We start from the raw sequence: 14231 nt of genomic DNA, 5'->3' as shown, positions 1-14231 counted from the left end.
GATTTTAGTTCTTTTATTTCTCCAGAAAGGGCTTTTATATCTCCCGAGAGGGTTGCTTTAATATCTTCCATGCCTTTTTCAAGCCCGGCTAGAACCTTGAGAATCGTCATTCTGAACTCTATATCTGACATATTACCAATGTCTGTATTGAGTAGGTCCCTAGCCTTTGGTATTGCCTCTTGTTCTTTTTTTTGTTGTGAATTTTTCCGCCTTGTCATTTTGTCCAGATAAGAGTTTATGAAGGAGCAAGTAAAATACTAAAAGGGTGGCAACAACCCCAGGAAAATATGCTTTAGCCAAATCAGAAGAGATCCTGAATTGTGAGGGGGGAGAAAGGGGATAAAAAGGGGTTCAGAAAGAAAGAGAAAAAAAAAACTATTAAAGAAAAGAAAGCCGATAAAGAAAAAATATAAAAAGAGGAAAAAATATATATATTAGATAAACTATTTAAAAAACGTTAAAAAAAAGAAAATGGTAAAAGTTAAAAAAAATTTAGCAGAAGAAGAGAAAAAGAAAAAAAAATTGAAAAAGAAAAAAAAATTAAATTAACTGCAAGGCTAAAAAATCATGGGGAGAAAGCCATGAGTTCCGTGCTTTGCTTTCTTCTCCTCTGGAATTCCGCCATTCTCCTTGGTAGGTGAACTTGGTCCTGGCTGGGTTTCCCGTAGATCTTCTGGGGGAGGGGCCCGTTGTAGTGATTCTCAAGCGTCTTTGCCCCAGGCGGAGTTGCACCGCCCTTACCCGGGGCCGCGCTGAGTCATCCGCTCGGGTTCGCTTTCGGGAGCTTTTGTTCCCTGAGCGCTTTCCGTAGAGTCCGGAGGACGGGAATAAAGATGGCGGCCTCCCGGTCTCCGGCCCGGAGGAGCCAAGAGCCCGGGGCCCCACTCCTCAGTGCGCCCTCAGAGAACAGCGCCAAATGACTCCCGTCACCCTGGCCTCCGGCTGCGCTCCGAGCTGACCGAGCCTGCGACCGGTTCAAGGCAACCCTGAGCTGAGAGTCACTCCTCGGCTCTGTCTCTGCAGCCGGCTTCCCCGTTCTAATACCGGTAAGCTCTGCGACACTGAGACACCCCCGATCCTTCTGCGACCCTGCAGGACCTGAGGCCGCGCTTACCCCGCCTGGGCTTCACCCCAGTTAAGCCTCTGGAGCGATGTCCCTCAGCGGAACAGACTTTTAAAAGTCCTGATTTTGCTCAGTTGCTCCACCGCTCGCCGGGAGCCGGCCCCTCCCCCCGCGGTCTATCTTCCCGTCGCTTTGGATTCACTTCTCCGCCAGTCCTACCTTGCAGAAAGTGGTTGATTTTCTGTTTCTGGAATTGCTGTTCTTCTTCTCTTCTATCTCCCGTTGGATTTGTAGGTGTTTGCAATCTTTAGATAAGCTATTTAGCTGATCTCCCGCTACCCGAAGTAGTCTCAGCCTGCTACTTCTCCGCCATCTTGACTCCTCCCCCGATATTTTTGTTTTTTAATTAACAACATATACTGTATTATTGGATTCAAAGATACAGGTCTGTGATTCATCAGTCTTATACACTACCCAGTGGTCATTGCATCACATATCCTCCTTAATGTCCATCACCCAGTTACCCCATCCCTCCACCCCACTTTCCTCCAGGAACCCTCAGGTTGTTTCCTATGATTAAGAGTCTCTTATGATTTATTTCACCCTCTGTTTTATTTTTTTATTTTATTTTATTTCACCTCATCTTGTTTTATTTTTTCTTCTCTTCTTCTGGCTTGATGATTACAGCTTTGTAAGAGTGCTTGAAGTCTGGTGTTGTGATGCCGCCAGTTTTGTGGGTTTTTTTTTTTTTTTCTTTCTTTCTTTTTCAACATTCCTTTGGCTATTCAGGACTTTTCTGGTTCCATACAAATTTTAGGATTATTTGTTCCAGCTCTGTGAAAAACGATGATGTTATTTTGATAGGGATCTCATTGAATGTGTATAGCATAGACATTTTAACAATATTAGTTCTTCCAATCCATGAGCATGAAACGTTTTTCCATTTCTTTGTGTCTTCCTCAATTTCTTTCATGAGCATTCTATAGTTTTCTGAGTACAGATCCTTTGCCTCTTTGATTAGGTTTATTCCTTGGTTTGGGGTGTAATGTAATTGGGATCAGCTCCCTAATTTCTCTTTCATTGGTCTCATTGTCAGTGTATAGAAATGCAACTGATTTCTGTGCATTGATTTTATACCTTGACACTTTGCTGAGTTCCTGTATGAGTTCTAGCAATTTTCGGGTGGAGTCTTATGGATTTTCCACATAGAATATCATGCCATCTGCAAAGAGTGAGAGTTTGACTTCTTATTTGTTCATTCAAATGCCTTGCTGGGGCTAGGACTTCCAGTACTATGTTGAACAGCAGTGGTGATAATGGACATCCTTGCTGTGTTCCTCTCCTTAGGGGAAAAGCTCTCAGTTTTTCACTATTCAGAATGATATTTGCCGTGGGCTTTACATATATTGCTTTTATGATACTGAGGTATGTTCCCTCTATCCCTACACTGTGAAGAGTTTTAATCAATAAAGGATGCTGTACTCTGTCAAATGCTTTTTCTGCATCTATTGAGAGGATATATGGTTCTTATCCTTTCTTTTATTTATGTAATGTATCACATTGATTTGCAAATGTTGAACTACCCTTGCATTCCAGGAATAAATCCCACTTGGTCCTGGTGAATAATCCTTTTAATGTGCTTTGGATCCTTTTAACTACTATTTTGGTGAGAATATTTGCATCCATGTTCATCAGGGATATTGGTCTGTAATCCTCCTTTTTGGTGGGTCTTTGACTGATTTTTGGATCAAGGTAATGCTGGCCTCATGGAAAGAGTTCGGAAGTTTTTCTTCCATTTCTATTTTTTGAGACAACTTCTGAAGAATAAGTATTAATTCTTCTTTAAATGTTTGATAAAATTCCCCTGGGAAGCCATCCAGCCCTGGGCTTTTGTTTTTTGGGAGATTTTTTTATTTTTTTTTAAAGATTTTATTTATTTATTTCACAGAGAGAGATCACAAGTAGGCAGAGAGGCAGGTAGAGAGAGAGATAGAGGAGGAAGCAGGTTCTCCGCTGAGCAGAGAGCCCGATGCGGGACTTGATCCCAGGACCCTGAGATCATGACCTGAGCCGAAGGCAGAGGCTTAACCCACTGAGCCACCCAGGCGCCCCTTTTTTGGAAGATTTTTGATTACTGCTTCAATTTCCTTGCTGGTTGTGGGTCTATTCAGGTTTTCCATTTCTCTCTGTTTCAGTTTTGGTAGTTTACACGTCTCTAGGAATGCATCCATTTCTTTCAGATTGCTGAATTCTTGAGACCAGACGAAATTAATGTCTCCTACTCCTCTGCCATCTTGAACTCCTAAGCCTAGAAACATTTCTTTTAAAGTGAGGTATAAGACAAAGATCCCTGCTATCATCATGTCTATTCAATACTACAGGCATACCTCATTTTATTGTACTTTCATTTTATTGTACTTTACAGATATTGTGGGTTTTTTATAAGTAGGAGGATTGTCATAACAACCCTGTGATAAGCAAGTCTATCAGCACCATTTTCCCAACATAGTTGCTTATTTCATATCTTTGTCACATTTTAGTAATTCTCAGAACATTTCAAACTTTTTCATTATTACATTTGTTATAGTGATCTGTGATCAGTGGCTTTTGATGTTACTATCAAAGTGTGTCCATATATGGTGGTAAGCTTAATTGATAAATGTTTTTGTATTCTGACTGCCCTACTGACTGGTTGTTCTCCATGTCTCTCCCTTTCTTTGGGCCTCCCTATTCTATGAAAAATGACAGTATTGAAATTAGGCCAATTTATAACCCTAAAGTAGCCTCTAAGTGTTCAAATGAAAGGAAGAGTTGCATGCTTCTCACTTTAAATCCAAAGCTAGAAATGATTAAGTTTAGTGAGGAAGGTATATAAAAAGCTGAAATAGGCCAAAAGCTAGGTCTCTTGTACCAGCTAGCCAAGTGTGAATGCAAAAGAAGAGTTTCTGAAAGAAGTTAAAAGTGCTGCTCCTGGATACCTGGGTGGTTCAGTTAGTTAAGCGTCTGCCTTCATCTTAGGTCATGAGCCCAGCATCCTAGGATGGAGACCTCTGTCAGGCTCCCTGTTCAGTAAGGAGTCTACTTCTCCCTCTCCCTCTGCCCCTACACCCTGCTCGTGCTTTCTCTCTCTCTCTCTCAAATAAATGAATAAAATATTTTTTTAAAGTGCTGCTCCTGTGAACACATGAATGATAAAAAAGCAGAACAGCCTTATTTCTGATATAGAGAAAGTTTTAGTGGATAGATCAAGCCAGTCACAATATTCACTTAAGACAAAGACTATTTCAGAGCAAGGCCCTCTTTTCAGTTCTATGAAGGTTGAGAGAGGTGAGGAAGCTGAAGAAAAAAACGTTTGAGGCTATCAGAGTTTGGTTCATGAGGTTTAAGGAAAGAAGCCATCTCCATAACATAAAAGTTCAAGGTGAAGCACCAAGTGCTGATGTGGAAACTATAGCCAGTTATCCAAAGATGTAGCTAAGGTAATCCATGATGGTGGCTACATTAAAGAACAGATTTTCAGGGTGAAAATTTTCAGGATGAAAAATCTGTATATTGGAAGACTATGCCATCTATGACTTTCATACCTAAAGAGAGGTCAATGCCTGGCCTCAAAGCTTCAAATGACAGGCTGACTTTCCCATTATGGGATATTTGCAACTGGTGACTTTAAGTTGAAGCCAGTGTTCATTTACCATTCTGAAAATCCAAGGTCCCTTAAAAATTATGCTGTGTCTACTGTGCCTGTGCTCTACAAATGGAACAACAAAGTCTGGATGACATCTGTTTACAACAGAGTTTACTGAATATTTTAAGCACACTGTTGAGACCTACTACTCAGAAAAAAATTTCCTTTCAAAATATTACTGCTCATTGATAATGCACCTGGTCACCCAAGAGCTCTGAGGGAGTTATATAATGAGATTATTTTTTATTCCTGCTAACACAACATCCATTCTGCAGCCAATAGATCAAGGAGTCACTTTAACTTTCAAGCCTTATCATTTAAGAAATTCAGTTTGTAAGGCTAAAGCTGCCATAGATAGTGGTTTCTCTGATAGACCTGGGCAAAGTAAATTGAAAACCTTCTGGAATCCAGTATTCACCATCCTCAATTTCATTAAAAACATTAGTGATTCATATGAAGATCAAACATCAACAATTACAAAAGTTTAGAAGTTGACCACAGCCCTCATGGCTGATTTTGAGAGGTTAAAGTCTTCACTGGAGGAAGAAAATGCAGATTTGGTGGAAATAGCAAGAGAACTAAAATTAGAAATGGAGCCTAAAGATGTGATTGAATTGCTATAATCTCATAAAGAAAACTTTTGGGGCACCTGGGTGGCTCAGTGGGTTAAAGCCTCTGCCTTCAGCTCAGGTCATGATCCCGGGGTCCTGGGATCAAGCCCCACATCGGGCTCTCTGCTCGGTGGGGAGCCTGCTTTCCTTCCTCTCTCTCTGCCTGCCTCTCTGCCTACTTGTGGTCTCTGTCTGTCAAATAAATAAATAAAATCTTAAAAAAAGAAAAAGAAAAAGAGAAAACTTTCACAGATGAGTTGCTTCTTATGAATGAGCGAAGGAAGTGGTTTTTGAAATGAAATCTACTCTGGTGAAGATGCTGTGAGGGTAGTTGAAATAACAACAGAGGATTTAGAAAATTATATAAATTTAGTTGATAAAGCAGTGGCAGGGTTTGAGAGGATTGATTCCAATTTTGAAAGATGTTGTACTATGGGTAAAATGCTGTCAAACAGCACTGCATACTACAGAGAAATCATTCATGAAAGGATGTGTCAATTGATGTGGCAAACTTCATCACTGTCTTATGTTAAGAAATTGCCACAGCCAAACCAAACTTCACCAACCTTCACCTTGATCTGTTAGCAGCCATCAACATTAAGGCAAGACCCTCCACCAGCAAAAAGATTACAACTCACTGAAAGCTCAGTTAACATTTTTTATCAATAAAGTATTTTAAATTAAGGTACATACATTGTTTTTTTTTTTTTAAATGTGACTATTATTGCTTACTTAATAGACTATTGTAGAGTATAAACATAACTTGTATGTGTACTGGGGAACCAAAAAATTCATTTGACTTGGTTTATTGTGATATTTACTTTATTGTGCTGGTCTGGAACAAAACCTGCAATATCTCTGAGGTATCTATGTGGCAATAACACACAAACACACACAAAAGACAATGGAGGAAAAGGATCCTACAAACTGAAAGATGTAATAAAAAGTTTCACTCCTGAAAGCATAAACAAAAAAAAAACAAAGAATGGTGGTTACTGTCGGGGGAAAAAGTTGGGGAACAGAGAGGATAAGGACAGGGTAGAAGCACGATCTCTTAATGTATATCTTATTATATCCTTCTGATTTTTTAATGGCGTATATGTGTTATCTACTCAGTAAAGTTTAACACAGAAGAAGTGGATTTGCAAGGTTGCTGGATAAAAGATTAATATAAAAAATCAACATCATCAAAATCAAATATCATCAGAAACAACCAATTAGAAAATCTAACTTAAAAAATCCTATTTAAGGTCTGTATGGATAAAAGTATAAAACTTTATTGAAATGTATAGAAGAATATCTAATAGAGATACTATGTTCGTGCACAGGAAGTTTCAATAACATGAAGTTGAAAAAAATTCCCAAATATCTGATTTAAATGCAATTCCAATAAAAATAATAACAGGTTTTTTAGGAACTTGATCAAGTAACCCTAAAATTCATTTGCCCAATAAAGACCCAAAAATACCAATGACAATATAGACAGGGTAATAAGGAGTGAAGGTTTTTCTACCAATTACCAAGCCTTATAATGAAGCTCCAATAATTAAAACTCAGTGGCACTAGTGCAGGAATAGGTAAGTGGAACATAATTGCTAGACAGAAGTAGACCCACATATATATGGAAACTTAGGTTTTGTTAGATTTTGATTACTCAAAAATAATTGGGGTTGGGGCGCCTGGGTGGCTCAGCGGGTTAAAGCATCTGCCTTCGGCTCAGGTCATGATCCCAGGCTTCTGGGATCAAGCCCTGCATCGGGCTCTCTGCTCAGTGGGGAGCCTGCTCCCCCCACCCCACTCTCTCTGCCTGTCTCTCTGCCTACTTGTGATCTCTCTGTCAAATAAATAAATAAAATCTTTTAAAAAAATTGGGTTTCCTAGGAATTTACCCTGAAACTGTTCCTCCAACAACTAAAAAACTACACATGCATAAGAGATCGATTATAGTATTATTGCAAATGCAAAATATTGGAAACAACATACATAGGAGAGTATTTGAATAAACTATGGTATATCCACATAATGGAGTACTATGCTCCTGAAAGAAATAATGGAGAAGATCTCTATGAAATGACGTGGAGTGATTTCCAGGATAGATTGTTCAGTAAAAACAACAACAACAACAAAACCGAAAGTACAAGATTTTCTATAGTATACCACCTTTTGTATAAAAAGGAAGGAAAAAGAAGAAATTATACACAGATAGGCTCATTTGTGCAAAAAAAAAAAAAAAAAAACCCAACCAAACAAACCACAGGAAGGAAAAACCAGAGATTAATGAGACTGGGTTGTATAGGTCATGGACAGACATAGGGTAGAAGGAAGGTAGAGAATGAGGGGGTGATCCTCTGTACCTCTCTGTACAGAACTGACTTTTGGAACCATGTTAATGTTTCATTTTTTAAAAAGACATAAAGTCAGCAGGAAATGGGAGATTGTATAATATGATAACAACAACAACAACAAAACAAAACTACTTCCCATGAATAACATAACACTAAAGGTGGGAAAAAGAGAACTAATTCAATATACTTTTGAAAATCTATTTGAAATATATACTCTCAGACTAAAGAGGAAAAAACCTCTATACAAATATTGGATTTCAGTTAGTAAGCTGCTTTTATTCAGAGTCATTAGTTAGCAGTTCTAAAATTACTAAGTATTCCATGATTTGGCAAATAAATGATTATATTGTGGGTAACGGGAGCCAAGTTTCTTATTGTTGGAAGAGTTACAAATATGGAATCCAGGAAGACAGAATGACCTTGCAGTAGAGTATTAAAATTGAAGATACTGACAAAAGCCCATGATTTGATGGATTTTATAAATAGATATTATATGTAGTTGGGGATGCATGGGTACACCTAATGCTCAGGTCTTGAAAATCTAAAATTGGAGTCCATTAAAAGGAACTAGGGCATTTGTCCAGTTTAAAAAAAAAAATAAAGGAATTGTAGGTTTCTTAGGAATGGCTGGTTCTAGAACTTGGATAGGGAAAGTACAAGATGAAACTGGAATATCTTTTTGAATCAAAGTAAAAAGTGTTCAAAGAAAGATTGAGACATATCAAAAAACACATAGGGAAAAAAGAAAAGACAAAAGGACTTGCATAAAGGGGAGCCCCCAGTGGCCCTAGTTTACAAATGAGAATCTATGAGCCCACAGTAACATAACTGAACAAATAAATGAATGGTAGACAAGAAAGCTTATAGTGGAAGGCTAACTATTAAATGAGTAAGGAATTCAGGAATTAGAAAATCACAATTTGGAAACCACCATAATAATAATTAATTCAAGAAACAGTCATCAATAAATGTTGAAATTATAGATGAATGTTTATGGAGTAAGAAGATATTTACATAGTCTCAAAGTATTTCTCCATGAGATATTTATAAATTACAAAGGGAAGGATAGTAAGGTTATAGTAGAAAAATCTGGCAGATAACAATCTAAACAAATCACCAGTATTACCATTCAGCATATGCCTCCTGATTGGATGCAACACAAGAGCATTTTTTGTGGCATTCCTGCCCAAAGTTCAGAACCTGATATGAGGAAACATCAGACAAACACAAATTGAGGAATATATATATATTTTTTAGATTTTATTTATTTATTTGTCAGAGAGAGAGAGGGAGAGAGAGCAAGCACAGGCAGACAGAATGGCAGGCAGAGGCAGAGGGAGAAGCAGGCTCCCTGATGAGCAAGGAGCCCGATGCGGGACTCGATCCCAGGACGCCGGGATCATGACCTGAGCCGAAGGCAGCGGCTTAACCAACTGAGCCACCCAGGCGTCCCAAATTGAGGAATATTTTACAATTATTGTCCTGTATACTTTCCAGAAATGCTAATGTCATGAAACACGGACTCAAGAAATGTTCCAGATTAAAAGAAAGGCTGAAGATGAATTTTGAATGCTAGGCATGATGCTAGATTTTATTTTGCTATAAAAGACATTTGTGGAGGGGGGCTCCTGGATGACATGGTTGGTTAAACATCGAACTTGGCTTTGGCTCAGGTCATAATCTCAGGTCATGGGATTGAACCCTGTGTCAGGCTCTGTCCTCAGCTCAGACTCTAGTTGGGATTCTCTCTCCCTCTCCCTCTGCCCCCTGCTTATGATCTCTCTCTAAAGTAAATAAATCTTTTTTTAAAAAGGCATTTTGCGGACATTTGGAAAAGTCAGAATGAGGTATATAAATTAGATAATAGTATTGTATTTATCTAATCAGCTGGTTTTGATAATTACACTGCGGTTGTGTAAGACTGTCCTTGAAAACACATACTGAAGTATAAAATTACATCATTCTGCAATTTATTCTCAAATGGTTCCAGAAAAGTTTACAAATTGTGTGTGTATGTGTACAGAGAGAACTATTCATGTAATCTGTCTTTAACCTGAAATTATGTTGAAAAAATTAAAAGGTAATTCATTAAGATAATGCAAATTAACACCACACTACATATTCACTAGAATGGCTTGAATAAAAAAGATTGACAAGGGGCACCTGGGTGGCTCAGTGGGTTAGGCCGCTGCCTTCGGCTCAGGTCATGATCCCAGGTCCTGGGTTCGAGCCCCGCATCGGGCTTTCTGCTCAGCAGGGAGCCTGCTTCCTCCTCTCTCTCTGCCTGCCTCTCTGCTTACTTGTGATTTCTCTCTGTCAAATAAATAAAATCTTAAAAAAAAAAAAAGATTGACAATACCAAATATTGACAAGGATATGGAGAAACTGGGACCCTCATACATTGCTGGTGGGGTTGCAAATTAGTACATACACTTTAGAATACAGTTTAGTGGATTCTTGAAAAGTTACTTTCAAGAAAAGTTTACTTTCCACATATCCCAGTAATTCCACTTCTCTATATCTAGTTCAGAAAAGTGAACATATGTCCACACAAATGTTTCTCTATTTCATTGCAGCATTTAATAATAGTTAAAGACTGGAAACATTCCAAATGTCCATCAGTGAATCGACAAACAAAATGTTGTATATGTACACAATGAAGTACTACTCAGCAATAAAAATGAAATTCTGGGGGTGCCTGGCTGGCTCAGACAGTGGAGCATGGGACTCTTGATCTCAGGGTTGTGAGTTCAAGCCCCATGTTGGATGTGGAATCTACTCAAGAAAAAAATGAAATTATGATATATGTGACAATATGAATGGACCTCAAAAACATTATGCCAAGTGAAAGAAGCAAGGTGCAATAGATTATATATTATTTTATTCAATTTATATGAATTTAGGGAAACTATTGAGATAAAAATCGATCCCTAGTTCCCTCAGGGCCAAGGATGGGAATTGGGATTGATTGCAAACAGGAATGAAGGAACTTTTGGGGAGTGATAGAAATCTTCTAAAACTGGATTGTGGTGATGGTTGCACATTTGAACCTTAAAATTAGTGAATTTTATGGTGTGTAAATCATACCTCAATAAAGCTATTTTAAAGACTATAAAGCCCCCCAAAATGAGGAACAAATGGACTATTCAATAAATACTAATGGAGCAACAGGTTATCCATATGGAAAAAATTTGTTCACATACACACACACATCCAGCTGGTATAAAGCCTAAATCTTAAAACCTTGGCCTGCTTAGGAGAAAATATAGAGAATACTTCTATAGCCTCAGAATGTGCAAGCTTTCTTATGACCATAAAAGCACTAGTCAAAAATAAAATACCAATAAATTAACAACTTTAGAATTGGAAACATGCATAACAAAAGACACTATAAACTCAAGGACTTTATTATAAATACTTGCAAAATTTCTAACTAACAATTATAGTTTATATAATTATATAATATAGCTATTACATAAATATGTCCTACAATAAGGGAAAAAAACCTACAAACAATCTGATTGAAAAACAGTCACGGAGGCACCAGGGTGGCTCAGTCACTTAAGCATCAGAGTCTTGATTTTGGTTCAGGTAATGATCTCAGCGTTGTGAAAATGAGCCCTGCTTTGGGCTCTGCACTAGGTGTGGAGCCTACTCGGGATTCTCTCTCACTCCCTCTTCCTCTGCCCCCTGCCTCAAAATAATTTTTAAAAAAGAAAGAGAAATGGTCACAGGATAGGAACATATAATTTGCCGAAGTAGAAATTTTAAAGTTAATAACTATGAAAAGAAGTTCTGCCTTGGGGCACCTGGGTGGCTCAGTGGGTTAAAGCCTCTGCCCTCGGCTCAGGTCATGATCCCAGGGTCCTGGGATGGAGCCCCGCTTTGGGCTCTCTGCTCAGCGGGGAGCCTGCTTCCTCCTCTCTCTCTGCCTGCCTCTCTGCCTACTTGTGATCCCTCTCTCTGTCAAATAAATAAATAAAATCTTTAAAAAAAAGAAAAAAAGTTCTGCCTCACTTGTAATCATGAAAATGCAGTTTAAAATGACAATGTGACAGGGTGCCTGGGTGGCTCAGTTGGTTAAGTGTCTGCCTTTGGCCAAGGTCATGATCCCAGGATGGGATTAAGTGAGCAGGGAACCCTCTTCTCCCTCTCCTTCTGCCTCTCCCCTCTGCTGGTGTGCTCTCTCTCTGAAATAAACAAAATCTTTTTAAAAAATGACAGTGTGACAAAAATTCACAGCTATCAGATTGGCAAAAATTAGTCTGATATAATCAACACTGATAAGGATTCTTGTAATTGCTAATGGATATAAATTGGTACAACTACTTTGAAGTGCAATATGGTAGTATTTACCCAAATTCATATCTACAACTTGGCAATTTTATTATCTAGATACATTCCTAAGAAAAAAAACAGAAGACATGTACAAGAATGTTTACTGCAGCATTTTCCATAATAGCAAAAAAAAAAAAAAAAAGCCACTCTTTTAGAAATCATTTTGGCTGTTCCAGATCCTCACATCATTTGGACCTCTGCCTCCCTAAGGCAGAAGCGAAACAAAGGTAATACTGACAGAAAAGGAAGATGTGCTAGAAAATGAACTGAAATTCCATGAACCTCAGGGGGGAAATCTTTGAAGTGTAGATATCATAGGAGAGTCTTTTAAATACTGAAAGTTTTGTGAACAGTAAAAATTTACCATGAACTAGCACTGATCAGGAAATTAGACTAGATATTCTCTAAGTTTCCATCTAGCCTGAACATTCTGTAGTTTCCGTATCTATTTAATATTCTGTATTATGCATGTAGTTCCTATTTATGTATTTCCCATGACATTGCATACTCTAATTTGTTATGCACAAACTTTTTAAGTATAATAGTGAATTCATATTATTCTCATTTAACTCCTAGATGAGTGCTTCATGAAAAGAATAACTGGGGGGAATAGTTAGTGTTCTCATCTCATATCCAGATCTGCATGGAAGTAATTCCAGTATCTGCTTTTCCTAATACATAGGATAAAGTATAATAATTAAAAACTTGGACTCTGGAGCCAGGCTGCACTGTTTAAAAACCTAACTCCTCCACTTAATTAGCTTCATAACCCTGGGAAATTATTTGTCCTCTCTGTGCTTAGGTTATTTCCACCTGTAAACATAGAATTGTAAATAATAGGTTTTCTCCTAGAGTTGCTTGAGGTTTAGGAATGAAAGTATGTAAAGTGCTTAAAACAATGTAAACAATTAAGACAATGTAAACCACAAAGTATTATATAGATTTTATCTATTATTAACAGAATGGCTTCAATCCTGAGAGAAGCATGTAACTCATGATGCTTTCAGGGGTTAGAAGAATGAGAGACGAAGTTATCCTTAAGTTTTTTTTTCATTTTTAAAAATTTTCTTTATTGTATTATTTTTTTTTCTTTTTCTTTATTTTATTTTTTTATAAACATATATTTTTATCCCCAGGGGTACAGGTCTGTGAATCGCCAGGTTTACACACTTCACAGCACTCACCATAACACATACCCTCCCCAATGTATTATTATTTTTTAATGTAGGTTCCTTGCCCAAGGTGGAGCCCAATGCAGGGCTTAAACTCAGGTCCTTGAGATCAAGACCTAAGCTCAAGTGTCAGATGTTTAACCAACTGAGCCACCCAGGTGCTCTTCTTTAAGCTTTTTGAAACAAAGAATATATGTGTGTATATATGTTATGTATATATATCATATATATGCATCATATAAATGAGATATAGATAGATATCTATATCTTTCTAAATCTATCTATCTATATCACCTATCACCTTTCATTTTCCTGCTTCCCCTTTGAATTCAGAGGTTCTTAATTAAGAAGGTATGGAGTCCTCTCTTTTGGTAGAAATATTTGTGGCAACATACTTTCCTACCATTATGTTTATGTCATTATCACCAGCTGCTGCTCTTTTTTTCAGGCTGGACGGCAAGTGGAAGCAGAGCAGGCCTATAAGTACACAATGAAGGTATGATTTGTCTGTACTGTACTGAGGTTGGGCAGTTGGGAAGAAGATGCTGGCTTGATTTAGGACTTCAGAGGATTCCATCATTTCATAATGTGAATATTTTTCTAGAGGCTCTTCTTATCATCTTTGCCATTATCATAGTGCTGCTGGGGGTTTGGAATAACCAAGCCACCCAGGTGTGCCACCCCCCCCCCCTTTTAAAAGATTTTATTTGAGAGAAAGAGCAGAGCTAGAGAGAGAGCACAAGTGTGTAGGTGGGGGAGGTTTCTACCTCTTTAGAGAATTTGGTTTAATGGAAAGACAGATAGCCAGGGTATGCGTATACCTGAATTATGGTCCTAGTTTTGCCACTAACTTTACTGTGTTAACTTCTTTGAGCCTCATTTTCCACATGTACACTGAAGGTATATGGGTCAACAAATTTCATGTAAAGGGCAAAACAGTATTTTTGGATTTGTGGGCCAAACGGTCTCTATTGTGTCTATTACCCTCTGCCCTTGTAGTGCAAAAGGAGCCACAGA

General features: G+C 38.0%; 1 protein-coding gene across 8 annotated transcripts in view; it reads left to right on the top strand.

Moving 5' to 3' along the window:
* Positions 1-14231, top strand: part of CFAP70 (cilia and flagella associated protein 70) — a 124531-nt gene that overhangs the window by 108616 nt on the left and 1684 nt on the right. For all 8 annotated transcript variants that reach the window (XM_047702889.1, XM_047702888.1, XM_047702894.1 and 5 more), the window contains one exon: positions 13663-13710. In XM_047702889.1, coding sequence (XP_047558845.1) covers positions 13663-13710 — 48 coding nt within the window. The remainder of the gene's footprint in view (positions 1-13662; positions 13711-14231) is intronic.

Source organism: Lutra lutra, chromosome 14 (assembly GCF_902655055.1).
Source record: "Lutra lutra chromosome 14, mLutLut1.2, whole genome shotgun sequence".
NCBI classification, from domain to species: Eukaryota; Metazoa; Chordata; class Mammalia; order Carnivora; family Mustelidae; genus Lutra; species Lutra lutra.
This window is presented reverse-complemented; position numbering and strand designations above follow the sequence as displayed.